Genomic DNA, 18,380 nt, shown 5'->3' on the forward strand with positions numbered 1-18,380 from the left:
CCGGACCTGAGCGACTAAAAAAAGCATCGGAAGAGCATTGAGGGACAACGCACCACATCTTTACGGTTTAAGGGGCTGAGACAAAAGGCAAGATTATTTGTATATGTGGAGAGCTCTTTGTGGCAAAGGAACTGGAAAACAATTGTACTGTCTTATAGTATGAAATACTTAATTGTATCTGGCTGTGAACCATTGTTAACCTTAATAAAAATATATTTTTTTTAATAAAAAAGAGGCGCGTGCCATCAAAGGGCATGTCCAACAAAGTGTTCTGGACATCCCTGGAGAAGCCAGTTGTCCTGAGCCAGGTGGAACGGCGTAGCGCCACTGTTGTGGAAATTACTCTGCCGAGGGAGTCAGCTGTGTCAAGGCCACAACGGATAGTGAATTTTGCAGCATCTCTCCCCTCGGTAATGGCTTGGGAGAGCACCGCTCGAGCTTCCACTGGACACTGGGGCAGCACCTGTGCTACAGTGTCCCACACAGAGTAGGAATAGAGGCCCAACAGGCATGCAGTATTCACCGCTTGCAACCCAGAACTGGCAGAGGTGAGAATCTTTTTCCAAAACTGCTCAAGTTTTTTAGATTCTTTGTCCAGAGGTGCCGAAGGGAATGCGCTCGTAGAGGCTGAGGCCTGGACAACCATACTCTCAGGCATTGGGTGTTGCGAGAGAAAACTGGGGTCGCCAGGGGCCGGGCGATGGCGTCGTGCCACACTCCTATCCACAATAACCCCTGTGTTAGGCTTGGTCCAGGTGCTTAACAGAATGTCTGTAAGCGCGTCATTAAAGGGCAGTAGCGGCTCCGCCGAGGAGGTCACCGACTGCAGCACCTCAGTCAGGAGATTGGTCCTGATAGGCACGGAAGGGAGCTCGAGGTTAAGAGCCTCAGCCGCCCTACGCAACACCACGGAAAAAGTCCAAACCTCCTCCGTAGCTACGGAAGATGGGGACAGTGTACCAAGGTGCGGAGAGAAATCCAGATCGCCTGGACCTTCCATATCACCCTCCCACTCCAGTTCATCCTCACATTGAGCTGCGAGAGGGTCCTCAGACCCCTCCCAGTACTCCCCTTCGTCTACCGGCTGTTTAAGAGGCCGGTAAGGAGGAGGGGCCTGGGGAAAGGGAATAAACTCCCCACCTGGAATAGGAATCGGAGGATAATAGACCAATCCAGGCTCGACGTAGTCCGGCCCTGAAGGCAACGGCATTGTGTCCAGCGCCAGCCCTGACGCTGGAGGAGACGTCGGACCCGGCGCCGGAGTAGACATCGGGCCCGGCGCTGGAGTAGACATCGGGCCCAGCGCCGAGGCCAGAGCCAATGGCACCGCAGGGTATCGTGCTTGCGTAGCCGGGGCCAAAGGCGGCGGCACGGGGGCACAACCACCCAACAGGTCCACGGGGCCCGAAGGCGTAACTAAACGGCCCATGGCCGACAGGAATACCTGTATTTCGTCCGGAGGCGCGTACAGCCCCGGGAAAGGCAGGTAGGCCGCAGGCAACAACGGAGGCTCCACCGGAGCCGTGGGGGAGAGACCACCCACCCCCTCCACCGCTTCCCGCGACCGGTGAGGGAAAGACTATGAGCGACGCCGCTTCTTTGACTTCTTATGGCGCTTTGACTTACCTATCCCCGATTCCGACGACGGGTGGTGCCGGTCCCGCAACCTGTCCCTCGACCTACCGGAGCGGGACCTCGAGTGTCGCAGAACCGATTGCTGGGCCTCCAACAACTTTCGAGAACGCTCCGCAAAGCTTTCGGTGCCATGGCTCGACAATCGGGGCACGTCTCGGGGTCATGGGCTTGCCCCAAGCAGAAGAGACACGTCATGTGGGTTCGCTACCGACATGTTCCGACAGCAGTCCCTACAGGACTTAAACCCGGGCATCTCTACTGCACCAGAAGTTGAGTACTCGACAAGCAAGAGAAACAAGTCTCAGAAATAAAGTTAAAATATTAACTAGGAGTACCGCTCTCTCTCAGATCTGCGCTTACTGGCGCGGAAAAAGAAAGAACTGACGTCAGCGCGCGTGGGAGCGTCTAAGTAGCTCCGATGTCATCTCGGCGAATACAATGCCAGCGACGTACACGGAGCCGCACGACATGTACCAATGCGCAGGGGTACTGCTGACGAAAACTTTCCCGATCCAGTCTGACGCCTGGGGATATTCTAAGGTAAGGAGTTATTCACTAACGTGTCTCTTTCAGATCATAGGGAATATATAGTTGGCAGTCTTGAGGATCGCAAACACCACTGCAATACTCAAAATAATCAGACCAGTGCTTCAAACAACAGAACTCACAGATATAGAACAAAAAGCAGCCTGGCAAATGATTCTTTATAACAAGATTACATTTTTGAGTACTAGGCCTCCAGAAAGGGTCCAAAACTCTAGTGGTTAGTATCCTTAAACATATTATTAGTTAAAAACACACTGGTCACTATACTCTTACTTTGTATGTGACAAAAAGACCTTAATGCTGAAGGATAAAAATATGCAATGAATCTAAACTGCAAATAAAGTAAGGTTTAATGCAAGAATTTTGAGCTAGATTAAGCAAAGACCAGAAAAGCAAACTTTCCAAAACAGAGATGTGAGGCCAGAAAGACCATATGGATAGGATCCAAATTACCGCTTTGGAAGGCAGTTCAGTCAGGTGTGCTTAAGCTTTTATTTATAAGTTAGTGGCCTAACTGCATAAATCGATTTTCAGAATCCAAAACATCATGCATGTCAATTATGAAGCACAGCCCAGAGGAAAAAAGTAAGGTGTTTGCTTTCATGGAGGGACTGTAAAATACTAAGGGACAGCCAAGGTAGCCTGGCGAGGCCATAGGCACTTCAATGGCCATCACTGACACAGAGTTTCTGTACCGACTGATTCCACCAGTAGGTGGTGAAAAGTGGAATCCTTCTGAGCAGATGTGTAGGCTACAATAGTTATACAGTTTTAAGATTGGTTTGAAGGACTATGGCTGGATTGCTGCACAAACAAGCAATGAGGAAACTTGACACTTAACCAGAAGAGAAATAAGACTTTTAGAAGTCTTAAGAAGTTTTTTGGTTTCTTCTATCCTGCCATACGAATTTGATCTCAACTAATGTTAGAAGAAAAACATTCACTTAATACAAAGGACAGATTAAAGGAATAAAATCCCAAATCCATGAGTTTCTTATTTCGTACTTTTCTATGCTATGTTGATTTGTGTAGCGCACTAATCACCCGAGATGATATCCAGGCACTTGGGCAAGGTGTGCATGTGTGTGGTCCCAAGGTGCTTATAGTTGAAGAGCCAGGACATCAGCTATTTGCAAAACTCAAAGAAGTAAGGAGGCAGCTCTGATTTGTTGAGGGAGGTCGTTGCATGTTTTGGATGCGATGTAGGAGAATGAGCGACCTCCAGTTTTGTTTTTGTGGATGCGGGGAGCGGGAGCAAGTGAGAGTGAGGCAAAGAGTAGGTGCCTGGTGGGTTGGTGAAAGTGTATGCGGCTATTCAGGTATTCTGGTCCTGTGTTATGTAGGGCTTTGTATGTGTGCGTGAGAAGTTAGAACTGACTGTGCTTAAGAATGGGGAGACAGTGAGGTTTCCAGAGGTGCGGTGTGATGTGGGTGCAGCAACGCAGGTCTTGCAACTGTGTTCTGGATGATCTGGAATCTGTGAAGGAGTTGTTTGGAGATTCTGGCGTCATAGTCCAGCCTGCTGGTGAGGAGTGGTTGCGTGACAGTCTGTCTTATGTTCAGAGGCAACCATTTAAAGATCTTTTGCAACATGCATAGAATGAGGAAGCAGGGGGTGCACACTGCTTTGACTGGAGCCATCATGTTGAGCTTGTCATCTAGGATGATCCCTAGATTTCTTTCATGGTCATGGGTGTTGGTCCTAGCTCTGACCGCCACCAGGTGGAATACCATGGGGAGGTCCTGTTGCCAAAGAAGAGTACTTCTGTCTTGTTGGAGCAGAGTTTTAGGCATTTGTTCGCATCCAGTCTGCTACCATGTTCATGCAGTTGGTAAAGTTGGTTCTGGTGGTGTTTGTCTTGTCCGTCAGGGAGTGGATGAGTTGGGTGTCAGCGTAGGAGATAACGGTGAGGTTGCGAGATTGGATGATGTTGGGGAGTGGTGCCATGTATATGTTGAAAAGGATGGGACTGAGGGAAGATCCCCGTGGGTCACAGCAGATTAGTTTCTTTGTCTCTGATGTAAAGGGTGGCAGCCTGGCCCTGTGGGTTCTTCCCGTGAGGAAGGAACAGATCCATTTGAGAGTGGATCCTTGTATACCAGTCTTGTCGAGTCTTCTGATGAGGGTGCTGTGGGAGACGGTGTCAAAGGCTGCGAAGAGATCGAGCAGGAGGGCCGCTGTTTCTGCTCAGTGCAGGATTTTTTAATGTCGACGGTGGCGCGACGAGTACAGTTTCGGTGGTGTGGTTCTTTCTGAATCCTGATTGCGAGTTGTCTACAAGATGGTGAAGTGCGAGGTGGGTTGTGAGTTGCTTGTTGATGGTCTTCTTAATCACTTTGGCTGGACAAGGAAGCAGGGAGATGGGTCGGAAGTTGCTCAGTTGACTCTGGTTGGCTGGCTGTGGCTTCTTGAGCAAGGCATTGATTTCTGAAAGTTTCATTTCTATCTGGAAAGTGGCAAACATTAAGGAGGTGTTGATGATGTGGGTCAGGGTGGTGCTGATTGGTGAGGTGCCAGAGGTTTAGATATGGTGGGGGCATGGGTCAATTGGGCCCCCCCCGAGTGGATGGTCTGCATGACTGCAGCTGTGTTGTTTCTGGTGGGGGCTGTCTATTCGGTCAGGTGGCCGTCTTGGTTGATGGAGGGTAGGTTAGCAATGACTTCTCTAAGTTTAAGTTGGTGTGTGAAGTTGCTGTAGAGGTTTGTTATTTTGCTGTGGAAAAAGTTGGATGAATTGTCGCAGAGTTGTTAGGAGGCAACAATGTTGATAGTGGCTGAGGGAGTGGAGGAATCCTCGAGGATCAACAAGATATTCTTGCAGCTGATGTAGCTTCAATTGTTTCGGTCCATTAATGCTTTTTTCTTGGCGTCTCTAATTTGCGTCTGAGTGCAGCCTTCTAGGCAGTTCAGTCGGTGGCATTGTGGCTGGCTCTCCATTTCCTTCCTAGCTGATCACAGTGTTGTTTGGTGTTTCGGAGGTCTTCTGCCTACCAATTAACTTGCTTGTTTGAGTTACTATGCTTGTTGGGTTTGATGGGTGCGAGGGAGTCAGTGCAATTCTTGGTCCAGTTGTTGAAGTTGTTAATGTCCTTGTCGAGGTTGTCTGTGGGGCAAGGTCATATATGTTCTAAATAAAGAGGCACTGTAAAAGTGGCAACGTTTTGCATTTTTAATTTTACAACATTAAAAAGATAATATAAGTTTCATCACAATGGAGGTACTTTTACATCCATGAAATACCAGAAGTTACTTTACAAGCAAGCTACTGATCAACCCAACAAAGTCTGGGGGTTTTCTCTGAATAGGCTAAATAAAAGTAAGTTATGTGAAAGAATAACAGGATGCTGCTTCAAAACATCAATGAACCACATATTCAACCTACCTTCGAGTTCCTCCTTCTCCTCTTCCTCTTTAATCTGGTTTGCCACCTTCTCTAGCTCAGCCTGCAGCTGCGACGAGGATTTATGTGCTCGGGCAAAGTCATTTAGCGTCTGCCAAGCACTGCGCAAGGAGCTGATGAAGCCATGCTTCAGGTCGGTGCCCATTCGAGCCAGGCTCTCTTTCAGCTCTGCAGAGGTCCAGCAGAAAAGAACATGTAGAAATCAGTTAAACAAAAAGAAATGTTGAAGGAATTAATGTGGTACAAGAGATACATCATCAGTGCCATACATTAAAAAGATTTTGCAAGTCACCGAGGAGTTTGTGATAATACAGAGAAATGAGGATGAAGGCAGAGCTCCTTTATAAAGGCAGAGTTCCTTAATAGGGTTCATGGAACTCAAAGGTGACTTGCAATAACATATGGCAGTGGGTATTTCTTTCTTTATGGCATCATTTGTGACTTGCTCTAGCATACGAAAGGGATGAAAATAAGTTACTTACAAGAAACTGCAGTTCTCCAGTTCTGATATATTTCATAGATTCACATGCTTGAATCATTCCCCGTAGTTGAAGTGGAAGTCCCACAGTATCATAGTAAAGCAGTATGTATCACTATCATAGGCTATAATGACAATGAAAAGGTCACTTTAATATTCTATCTATGTCCTTTTTTATAAAAAAGGATCAAACTTGAACTATAACCAATCAGGTGACAGCACCCTCCCAATAAGGCCAAGTCCCTCAGATTTTCAAACACAAGTGGGAATAAATAATCCCAAGCTATAAGGGGAGGATCTACGGGGAGGAGGGTGGGTTGCATGTCAATCTATGAAAGATGCCAGTACTGGAGAACTGCAGTTACAAGTAAATAACTTATTTTGTTCTCCAGTATTGGATCTTTATTAGATGCACATGCTTGAATTAGAATAGCAAGCAGTTACTGTATATGTATAGCTTATAGTATTAGCACAAATAGCAGATAGTGGGTAGAAAATATATCCATAACATTCATATACAATTCAATAAATATACATCATGCATTAAAATTTGCATAAATACATAAGCAAACACATTGAACCAAAAGAGGGTCCACTTATTGAAATAAATGATGCAGTAAAACTTGTCCAACTGCTGCATCACTGTGCTGCGTCGATCCCAGGTAATAATGCTGAATGAATTATATGCACACTCTTCGCAGCAGCACGACATATCTTTTCCAGAGGTACTTCTGCACAGTAGCTGAGGTGAAAACTGCACTAGTTGCGTGCACTCTGGTTTGCCCTGTGAGGGGCCTGCCAGCCTTGGAATGCCTGAACTGGATCGCAGCTGAAGTCCTTCGAGCGATACTTGCCATCATGACTGGAGCACCCTTACGAGTGTGTCCTTCTGAGTCCAAAAGTTGGTCAATTCTCATAAGTTGTTTAGCGCGATGTAAGTATAATTTAAGACATAATTTGATAACTATCGTATGAATAGACCTCTCAGCAGGTGATGTTGGATTTGGGAAGAAAGTCCAAAATATTATAGGTTAATTGAGGCAAAAATCAGAAGAAACCTTGGGAATAAATCTTTGGATTGGTTCTGAGAAGTACTAAATTGCCAAGGTGCAAAAAGATTCTTGAGTTGAGAAAGCCTGTTTCTCCTCTACCCTCCTGGTCGAAGTGAGTGCTAGTAACAAGACAACCTTCCATATGAGAAATAGGAGGTTTGTTCTGTGAATAGGTTCGAATGAACTCTTCATGAGTTAAGACAGAACTATGTTCAGGTGCAGTCCAGAGAAGGAGCCCTTACTGGAGGAAAAAAACTCAGAACATGTGATGAGCATCTATATCTTGATATTGCTGCAAGCCGTACCTTAACAGACGTATGTACCAACCGTAACCAAGTTAGCAAGAGGAGATAGGTTCGCCATCTGCCAGATTATGCTAGCAGAAGATGTAGGTTTCATTTCAGGCGCCATAGGCAGAAACGATTCCTTTACGGTTTACATGTTTTTATCGCGGCTTCCGCCTTGACTTAGAGAGAATACACCTGCAGTCCTGAGGAACATTAAGATTTAGAATTCATGGCATTCCGGAGCCGTGCGCATAAGCAAAATTAAGTCAGGTCAGGATGAAGGACCTGGCCTTAGTTCATCATCATTTTACAGGATGATGGTGAATGTGGTAGTATTCCGATAGCAGGAGAAGCTCTGAGAACCAATGCTGCGTGGACCATCTGGGGGCTATCAGGATGAGACGACACTGCTCCACTTTCCTCTTGCTGAGAACCTTTGGAATTAAAGGCATCGGGGGAAAAGGTAAGCACAGATACCGGACCATCTGTCGAAAGGCATTCCTCCACGATCCTGGATGTGAATGCCAACTTACATAGAATTGGCTTTTGCGGGTTTCGTTTATTGTAAAGAGATCCAGAACCGGTTTGCCCCAGAACGAAAAGATCATATTTAGCACCGACTGATTAAACTTCCATTCGTGGAGACTGTTTCATTGCATGCTGGTTGTATTGTCCGTGGAAACTAACACTGATCTCCAGGCGATTGATGTATATGCTCTTTTGGCACAGAAGCCGCTGTCCTTGAATTTGCAGGTACTGTGGAAGACCGCCAAAGCTCTCCGGGGAGGCATCCGCAGTCATTATGAAGTGAGGTATTTGAGGTTAGAGCATGAGGTCCTTTGACAGGTGGGCGGTCTGGACCACCAGGCGGTAGCTTCCATCATACCTGTGTGAGGATCACCAGGGCCTTGAACCATTCTTTTATTTGAATCTATTGTTTTTGTAGCTATTCCTGTAAGGCTCTCATTTTCAGGCGTGCAAGAGGGATCATATTGATTGCTGAGGACATGTTGCCCAGAAGCTATTTGAACAGACGCACTGATTTCTTTTTTTTTTAGTTCGAGAGGCAGTTCAAAGACCCTTTGTTGCCTGTCTTTGAATAGAAATTCTTGGTCTTGGACAGTATCTAGTGTTGCGGTCCAGTAATAGTATCTTCTAGGATGGAGGAGTTGATGATTTTTGATAATTCACAAGGAGACCTAGTTTGTAAAACACCTTTAGGCACAGCTCTGTGGCCTTGCACACTTGAAATGCCGTTGGTGCTTTTATCAACCAGTTGTCGTAGTAGGAGAATACCTGATGATCGTCCTTCCTGAAAAAAGCTGCCACAGGGATAGGCAGTAGGTAAAAATGCGGAAGCTGATCTGAAGTCAAATGGGAGAACTTTGAATCACGTGGGATGGGAATGTGGAAGTATGAATTCTGTAAATTCAGAGCGGTCATGTGGTGGCGGAGAGGGTGACCACTTAAAGTATTGTTTCCAGAAATACTTGTTTAATGTCTAAAGGTATGTCTATGAGGAAAAACAGAGACTAGAAGTCCATTCTGAGCTGAGAATGTGGGCCTTTCTCTATGGAAACTTTGGTTAGCGTAGCTAGCCCTCCATTCCGAAGCAGATGGAGAGAAGGTGGGCGCCCTCGTTTTGGTGAAGTGGTGTGTGGAGTCTGGGTGATCTCCAATATCTTACCATATGTGATGAGTTCCAGGACTTATTTGTCAGATGCTATTTTATGCTATAGATGACCACATTTTAGAATTGTTTCTCCCACAGGATGGCGAAAGCAGCACCAGAACGTTGTCACTGTAGGTAAGCTAGCCTAAGGGCTACTAAGAGGATTGCTAAGTCTGATACCTCTGGTATTCTCGTCTCTTTCACGGGTCCCTCTAAAGGGGGCTTCTTTTGAAATTGTAATGTGCCAAAAGATCTTGCGTCCCAGAGTCAGCATTTACTACTTGCAAGGCATCCTCAACATGCATGCCAACCAGAGCGTCGCCATGGAAAATAACAAATATTAGATCTATTTGCACCTCAGGTTCTGAATGGTGTGGCCTTGAACCAACCTTGGCGTCTAAGGACCACTGGCCCTGCCAGTTGTGGGATACCTACTGAAGCTATATCTACAGCGCAATCTATGTTTTCTGATGAGAACGTTTCCGACCCCCTACAGATCTTTTTTGTTTCTGGCCTTTCTGTCTTCCAGCAGAAATAATTGTATGTGGCAATGCTGACCACATCTGGTGGTTATCCCTGCTTCGTATTGCCAGTGAATTGGCAGCTGTACAGTAGCACCGGGCATAGCTGAGAAGGTCTCCTTCCTGGATAGGCAGGGTTATGAGGGGCAGGATTGTAACTCCTCCCCAATTTATCAACAATTGGAATAGGTCTCACAGCTTTTCTATTTAAAATTATAAAGAGAACAACCCGATTGCTTATTTTATATTGAAAGTTGGATGCGTCTGTCCGCTTGTTCCCTAAGGGTATAGAAACCATAAAAAAATCATCTCGTGGGGAATCCACCGGTTGTGGGCCTTCTATCTATCATCACAGATGTTAACGGGTCATTCTCGTGAAGCATGGCAATATCGGACACTGGGATCATTCTTTCAGTGGCAGCAGCATCGGAGGAAGCTGATGTATCGGGCACTATGTGACCTTGCAGGCTCAGGAAATTGTTTGTAGTAATCCTGTACCATGCCCTGTAGATCTAGTACTAGAGCTGCATGGACCTGACCAATGATCTGAAGTTGGAGGCAGACAGAAGTGGTGAAATTGCTCCACATTTTGTCTCTCCATATATTGCGGACTGTTGTAGACATGCTCATATTAGTCCCCTTAATTCTAGACTTTAAGTTATTCTGGATTATGTGTCTTTTGTTCTTGTTGACGACTATGGTGCTTTCATTGTTTTTATTGTCATAGAGATTGTAGACGATGAGGCAGACGTATACGATTAGGATGATGTCAACAATGTTTATCATAGACAAGGCTGTCGCAGACGATGCAGTAGTAGTCAAGACCATCATAGATATAGTTATCGTAGACAAAGTTATTGCAGACAAGGCTTTCGTCATAGACGACCGTCACAGATGAGGCAGTCGTAGAAAACCGTTGTAAATGAGTCTGTCATAGATAACAGCCATAGACGATGCCATCATAGATGAGGCCATTCGCAGATGAGGCAATTAGTAGGCGACCGTCATAGATGAAGCTGTCACAGACGACCATGGTAGATCAGGCTGTCATTGACGACTGTCATAGATGAGGCTGTCGTAGGTGAGGCAATCGAGAGGAGGCCATTCGCATACGGAGGTGGTCTTAGACGATTGTCGTAGATGTGGCCGTAATAGATAAGCAATCATAGCTGATGCAATGGTAGATGAAGCCATCGTAGACAAGGCAGTCATAGGTGAGGCATTATTAGTCGACATGGTTGTGGTCATCGAAATTGTCATTGTCATTGTTGTTAATGATGATTTTGACGGCAGTTCTGCTGTAGAAGTCGCACTGTAAGGTTATGAAGAATTTCCTGATGTAGTATCAGGGCTGAAGAGGATGCTGTAGGGTCTGCCTCTGAGGAAGTTCTTTCCAATGTACTCTCTCTCTGTGAGAAGTGCCTTATAAAGATTCATAAGTCTTTTTTATAGCTTTTCTGCACGCCTTCTGGAGACCCTTGGTGAGACCTCTCCCTTTGACCTCTCCTGTGAGGTGAAGGAATTCTTACTGTCCTCATCAGAAGAGACATATTTAAGTTTCTGTAGTCTCAATAATAGCATCATCTCTCTGAACGTGAGCGTTTTTGAGGAAAAGGTCAGACATATTTTGCAGCCCATTATCTTGTTTTCTTCTACTCTGACATATTAGTAGTAGGGTTTGAGTAATGAAACATGAAATATAATCTTGGATGATCCAAAAAGAAGTAATAGCTGAAGAAACTGAGCAAAGCTCAGAGAGACTCCCTTCACATGATATGTGCGATAGAAAATCTGGAGGACTCAGCCTCTGTTGGGAGTGTTATAGAGGATGCTGTTGCCGGATTGGTTATAGTTCAAGTTTGGCCCTTTTTAAAAGGATGAAGATAGGCTAATAAACTGACTTTTTCATTGCCCTTATGGCAGAGGATAGTGATAAATACTGCTTTATTATGGTACCGTGGGACTCCCACTTCGATGGCAGGGAATGATTCAAGCATGTGAATCTATGAAAGATCCAATACTGGAGAATGTATGGTTACGAACATGAAGAATAAAAGCAGAATTGGTAGAGTGAAATTAAACACGACAAAAAGCAGTTAGTAATGTTATGTAAAAATAAATATTAGAAGCAATTTTTTACAAGTCAGATTAAAAAAAAATACTGAAACTCAGAATGTGTTGAAACATGCATAGATATTCTATTTTATCGGTAACCGCCTACAATGCGGAAAAAAACATGTGTTCCATGCATATTTTCTTTCTGTTGATCACTGTTCATTTAAAAGAAAACACAGAAGACTTATCAAAGGCCAGCTCACGTGTAAAGTGCAGCTGTATTTATACGCTCCCGAGACCTGGCAGCAGGATTTATGACATCACAGATCAGCTGTAATTACTTATTAGAGATAAGAAGCTATAATATTTCATTATTAAAGGGGACTAGAGACGTCACTAATAAAGTGTAATAAGGAAATTACAGATGGACTATTATGCATGGATTGCAGGCTCTCACACATTATAGCTCTATTACTGACCGTCAAGTGTAGCAGTGTGCATGTAGGTCCAGGGAGTCCTAACTGTACAAACAGTATGTTGAACTCCTTTGAATTTACAAACTGATGCAATGAACTGGTGTATTAATTCTGCTACTAACTGATTAGCTACTAGGTGGGGGCTCATGCACATGCATGCCCCCTCAAAGTTGACCACACTGTGCCTGCTGAACTGTCTCAAAGTCAAAGAGGTTTATATGGCCATATATCAACTAAAGTTAAACTACCAGAAAAACACACCAAATTGATATTTGGCCAGTAGCGTGTTCTTTGCCAGTCTTATAAAGGCTTCTAGCTTGTGGTTAGGAAATTTCTGCTTAACTGGTCAAGCATTTCCACTCCCATAGTGCTTTCCTTGACACTAGAATCAAAATCTGGGTGCATATTTAACATTGTTATTATGCATATTTTTAGTAATACCTCAGTAAGATTTCTTATGACTGCATTTTGACAAACTGTGCCCTGCCTAGCTTGATTAAAATCTCCTGAGTCGGACCTACTACTTTTGCAAGCTGTTGCTGCCTCTAAATTGGCTAAGGCTGCTGAACGCAATAACCGTTAAATGGGAATCTTCAAGGTTCATCTACGCATAGTGTACAGGATTGCACCCTGCAAGAGAACATTAATGAAAAAGAAACATTACTATTGTTAAAGAACTTTGAAATAAAATTGCTTTTGGAGGAAAGATTCTAAAAACCAGAACCACTATATTGGCAATCCCTTCACCCCTGTGTAAAGCAGCTAACACATCAGTGCTCAGCCTGTATGAACATTTCTCGGATGTAGAGGAGGTTTGAGTCTAATTCATGTTTGTTTGCCTTAACTGAGGAACCAGAAGGTTTCCCAGGCAAAGTCTTATTAAACAACTGAAAGCACAATATCAAAGGATATAATCCACCTGGAGACAAAAGTCACTTTGAATAGGGCACTAGTTGATGAACACATGACAAGGTAGCTCATATGTGTGGTTGTGTTTGAATGTTAAAAGGGCTGTTAGGTTTTACTCAAAGTATGTAGACTATTTTGTGCTGTGACAGGATTATTTTTCCCCCCCAAGAATATTCAAATAGTATTTTCCGTATCGTACAAAGCATATGTTAACAAAGTCAATCGTGAGAGAATAAATTTGCATAGTATATGCTACAGATACAAAACAAATGACTAGAGACTTTATTCCCTCTTGCATACCCTTAACTCCGCCCCCTTCCTCTCCCTAAACACAAAGGTAATATGCATCCACTAAGCCTTTATTACCTCGCTCAACCTAATTTGTTTCACATTCCGATCCACAGGAGCATTCCTCCCTTCTCCCCTATATTCAGGAGAACAGAATAGACCCATTCGCTTTCACTGTGGTAGCAGTAAACATATGGGGATAACCGCTAAGAAATGGTTGAGCAGCGTATCCTACTGTACTTCAAACTGAGGCGAGTATTTTCCATGTTGCTAATGAGCTTCTCGAAAGGGAGAGTATGCCACAGTCTGATACTATTGTTCTAGTCTAGCCTAGTCATCTGGTCTCATGCTTAACAACAACGTTTTCGTGTCAAAGGGTTTCAACAATCCTAAAATGTTTGCCTGCCACCTCTTCCCAGAAAGGTACAATTTTGGGGAAATCCCACCATGTCTGTAGTGTAGTTCTAACCATACCATGTGTTTGCCAGCAGAGACATGAGGCTCTAGGATACATTCTATGCATCTTCACCGGGGTGTAATGCAAGACAAATATCAGCTTATACTTCCAGATAGGCCCAGACTTTCCCTGTTTCAGCTTTTTACCTTTTTTTTTTTTTTTACACAGTTTTATATAGTGCGAACTTGACCCGAATCGGGTATCACGAGCGCTTTACATAGCACCAGTTGCATTACATGTGGACACATTCATTTGTTTTAGGCACGGGGAGATTAAGCCCAGAATCACAGGCTGTTCAGCGCCATTGCCGAGACTTTAACCCAGTTCCCCAGATTCAAGGTCAACCGCCCCAGCCGTTAGGCCAACTCCTCTCCCCTCTCCTCTTACCATTGTTACTATTCTCAACTGGGATGCCCAGTGATACATTTTGAAATTGGGGAGAGTCATGACTCCACTTCCCTGGATTGTTGCAGGAGCCTCGATGTTACCCGAGGCTTCGCTCCTCTCCAAACTAATCCAATGGTTTGGTCAAAAAATAAAATTCTCAACTTTTATGGGAAAAGTCTGAAACAAATATAATACTCTCATCAGAATAGTCATCTTTACGGCTCCTATCCTCTCTCCCAAGGACAGCATCAGACTCTGCCACCTCCCAAAGTCCTGTTATATCTCCAAAGTTAGGCATATATAATTAGGCTTGTATAGCCGGACCGCCCGGATTGTAATATGTATACCTAAATACATTATTTGCATAGGGAACAATCGAAATGGAAGCCATGCCTTCAAGACGTTTATTTCTTGGGCAGAGAGAGGCAAGTTCAAAATTTCCATCTTTTCTACATTTATTTTTGGTCCAGAGATTTGCATGATTTGCATCACTTGCTCAACCACTGCTCCTAGGAGATGTCTCAGGGTTCCCCAACACCGATAGGACATCTCTGCATAAAGTGAGAATATTTTACACATCCCCTCCAAAAGTGATACTGATCTTCTCGTTCCAAATTTGATCTGTTAATGGCTCAAAGCTTAAAGCAAATGGGGGTGGGGGGCATTGGGCAGCCCAGTATGGCAGCCATTTCCAAGTACAATAACTCCGATCGAGAGCCATTCTGGGTGATCCTAGCTGTTTGGGAACTTTATGGCACAAGCATCATAGTTAAAACAAATTGGGCTCTGAAACCCATTTGTTCTATAACCTTCCATACATAGGCTCAGTTCACTCAGTTAAAGGATTTTTCAGTGTCTGGAGAAGTCAGAATTGCAGCAATATCCATTTTTTGTACCTTCTGAACCAAGTGAACCGTCCTACGGATGTTGTCGTGTGTAAGCTATAAAACCTAACTGATCTACATGGATCACATTCTGCAGGACCCTCTACATTATATTAGAATCTTCGAGTAGAGTTTCACATCCCCATTTATTAATACTACAGGCCTATACGAAGCGCATAGCCATGGGTTTTTCCCGGATTTATTTATGATTAGGCTTTCCTGTTTTCAGTTTCTATTTTTGGTAAATTCTGGTGGTGTTTTTTCAGTGTTTTCCAGTGATTTCAATACCTCGAAAAAACAGTGCTTTTCAGTGGTTACTAATTTTCGCGCCATAAAAAACAACTGAAACGGTGTTTTACCGGTGTTTATGGGACGCTTTGCTTTTATTATTGTTTGCTTTCTTAATTGGTGCATGGAATATAGACAGTCTATGTACAGTGTATATGAGGTTAAAATACATTTTTACAAGTCGAATTTATTGTAGTACACCATACAATATTTCTTCAGTGAATCTTTGGTCATTCGCACTCTCTCTTTCCTACCTATGTACACTTTTATATGGGAAAAGGCCCTCTCGACATTGGCACTTGAGACTGGCAACGCCAAAACGGACAGTACACAATTTGCCAACTCTGGCCACTGACATAGCTTTTCATGCCAATACTGGTGCACCTCAAGGTTGACATTGTCTGGGCCAGGTTCTGAAACACATGAGTTGAACTGGGTGCATATGCCCTCAGAGGTGTTAAAGCGGTCAAAAATGAAGCTGTACTTCGCAAAGTCTGGCGAAAATTCCCCTTTACGGAAGGGATCTAACACTTGCGCAGAGTACCAAAGTGAGGCTTCATTGGCTTCAAACGCCATGGTTGGTGAAGGGACATTTCTATGCATCATAGCTAGCCATTTCTCATGCATTCAGGGAGTTGCGACTGGGGGAGACTTGTCTCCATATTTACAATACAAACACTGGAGATTAGTATCTCCACACTAACTTCAGTCTCTTGCATTGTCAATCCCAACACCGGGCACTGCCGCCTTAAAACATTATTTCACAATGTGGTCTCCACGCAACACGCTCTAATGCTGATGCAACATTGGGGGTATAAGACCACAAACCCATTACAAATTATTTCACAAAAGGAGATGCTGCACTCCCAGGGACTTTTGCAAAATCCATTTATTCGATCAACAGTCTTGAAGCTAAAACCCTACGATGTGTGTCGACCGCTGTCATCCTCAAGTAAGTGGGGTCTATAGTAAGATCAACTTTCATGCTAATAACTTTTAACAGGCATTATTGGAAATGTGTCTTTATAGTTCCAGCGCAGTGCTGAGCTATTTTAAACCTTTTCAGTTGTTTCCTTTATAGTAAAATCCTATGACCATTGCACTTTTCTTTGCTGTTCCAATCTGAAAAGATGAGCTGCTGGCCCCTTGACCCTTTCTCCCAAAGCAATAATAGACCACATCAATGTCTTTGGTGCAAAGGACTAGTGCTCTCCATATTGCTCGTCAGATAAGGGTGAAGTTGCACTAGGTATACTTAGGGAATTACGACCGCGGAACACTGACTCATCATACATGCCAACATTTCAGAAGATCAAAGAGGGAGATTTTTCAGAAAAAATCGGGAGAATGGGGCCTTGAATCGGGTTACTCTCATGTATGGGCTTTGGAAGTGCGCTGCTGCAGGATCGGACATTTGAAACGCAAATGCACGTTTTTTTCTTCATGGAGCGCAATGGCAGGCAGAGAGAGGGTGATGCAAATATTGTAAACTGGCCTGGCAGGTTGCTGGCAGTGCATACACCCCCCGGGCACGCACACAGCCGCCCCCGAGTACTTCACAGGTCTTTAAAAGACCATTCGCTTGTTAATGGGGCTTTGTTGGTTTTTCACCTCATCTAGAGCCCCTGCATCGCCACTGGCTGTTGCTGGAAGAATTAGCACCTTACACAATACCAAGCCCTGTCTGCTGAAACCCCGGGTTTCTGGATGCTTGAATCGGGAGGCGGGAGACTATCCTTGAAATCGGTAGTCTCCCGCCTGAATCAGGAGGGTTGGCATGTCTGCTGACTTGTCTCCCTATGTACGGTACACATGCTGGAGATTATTATTTCCATGCGAGCGTCAGTCTTTTACGTTGTCAATCGCAACAGTGGGTGCTGCTGCTTTTAAACATTTTTTCACACAGTGGGCTCATACTCAAATCCATGCAGTCGTCAATGCCATGTAAAACACTTATACCAGTGTGCCTTGAAAAGTTCAATACTGCCCCAATTAGCAAGTATGGGTCATGTTTTTTAGCTATCTAATTCACTAACGAGAGCTAATTTTAATTTGGTGGCAGGCCTATTTTCTGTCCCATTCCAACTCTGCAAGTAAATAATAACGAAGGAAAGCAAAAGCATATGTGGGCAGATCTGTTAAGAAATAAGGTGTTACTGTGAGCCATTTAAAATCAGCTCTCTTTAGACAGTCTCCCTGGTGAAAGAAAAAGTAAGTTAAAAGGAAAACGCATTCATAAAGTGAGTGGTTTAGTGAAGAGCCTGTGCATCACCCTGCGAAGCCTCGATCTACGCACAGGTAGGTAGCAGGGCTAGGCAGCAGGGCTAGGCAGATACACATGATATGCGCGCCTTGACTCCGACTGCACCCCACTTCGCTTGATTCCCTCAATCATGTAACGTTTTATGCCCGTAAATACTAATCGAGTGGAGCTGCAGGGGCTTAAGAAGGGGGTGAAATAACAGCGAGGCCTCATTAACATACAAATGCTCTTTTAAAGACCTGTGACGTGCTCGGGTGCGGCTGTGTGTGCGCCAGGAACCATTCTCATCCCTGGGCCGCCTCACACGACGGGGGGGGGGGGGGGCGGGTGAGGGGGGCGAAGCCCTGTAAGTCCAATAATAATTGTTTTACACTGCCGCCGCTGCCGGCTTCTAAGCAGCTTCGAGTCTGAATCCAAGTGCTGCCATGCCATGCTGTGAATGAAGGCAATCAGTGGCAACGCTGCCCAGGACACCCAAGTAGCGGCACTGTTAGAGCAGAGACAGGCGGAAATGGTGCAAAGTTTTCTAAAATGAAACTGCTCGGCCACGTCATCCTTTGATAACGGTAATGGCTTGTATCCATCTGTGGGCTATCGACTCGTGGTCGACTCGTGGTCCCCCACTTCTGTTTGGGCAGGTATATGAGTGCTGCAATAAGGGCTTGCCAACAGGTTTGACTTGCAGCTTGATTGAAAACCCTCACCAGGGCTAGGCAGATACACATGACATGCGCGCCTTGACTCCCGACTGCACCCCACTTCGCTTGGTTCCCTCAATCAT

The 18,380-nt window shown here is 44.6% G+C and overlaps 1 protein-coding gene across 1 annotated transcript in view; it reads right to left on the bottom strand.

Annotated features, from left to right (window-relative positions):
- SEC23IP (SEC23 interacting protein) overlaps window positions 1-18,380 on the bottom strand; it is a 339,277-nt gene that overhangs the window by 60,118 nt on the left and 260,779 nt on the right. Inside the window, exon 16 of the mRNA XM_085602809.1 lies at window positions 5,565-5,750. Within this exon, the coding sequence (XP_085458935.1) occupies window positions 5,565-5,750 (186 nt within the window). The remainder of the gene's footprint in view (window positions 1-5,564; window positions 5,751-18,380) is intronic.

This window comes from Triturus cristatus, chromosome 1_2, assembly GCF_964204655.1.
Source record: "Triturus cristatus chromosome 1_2, aTriCri1.1, whole genome shotgun sequence".
NCBI lineage: Eukaryota > Metazoa > Chordata > Amphibia > Caudata > Salamandridae > Triturus > Triturus cristatus.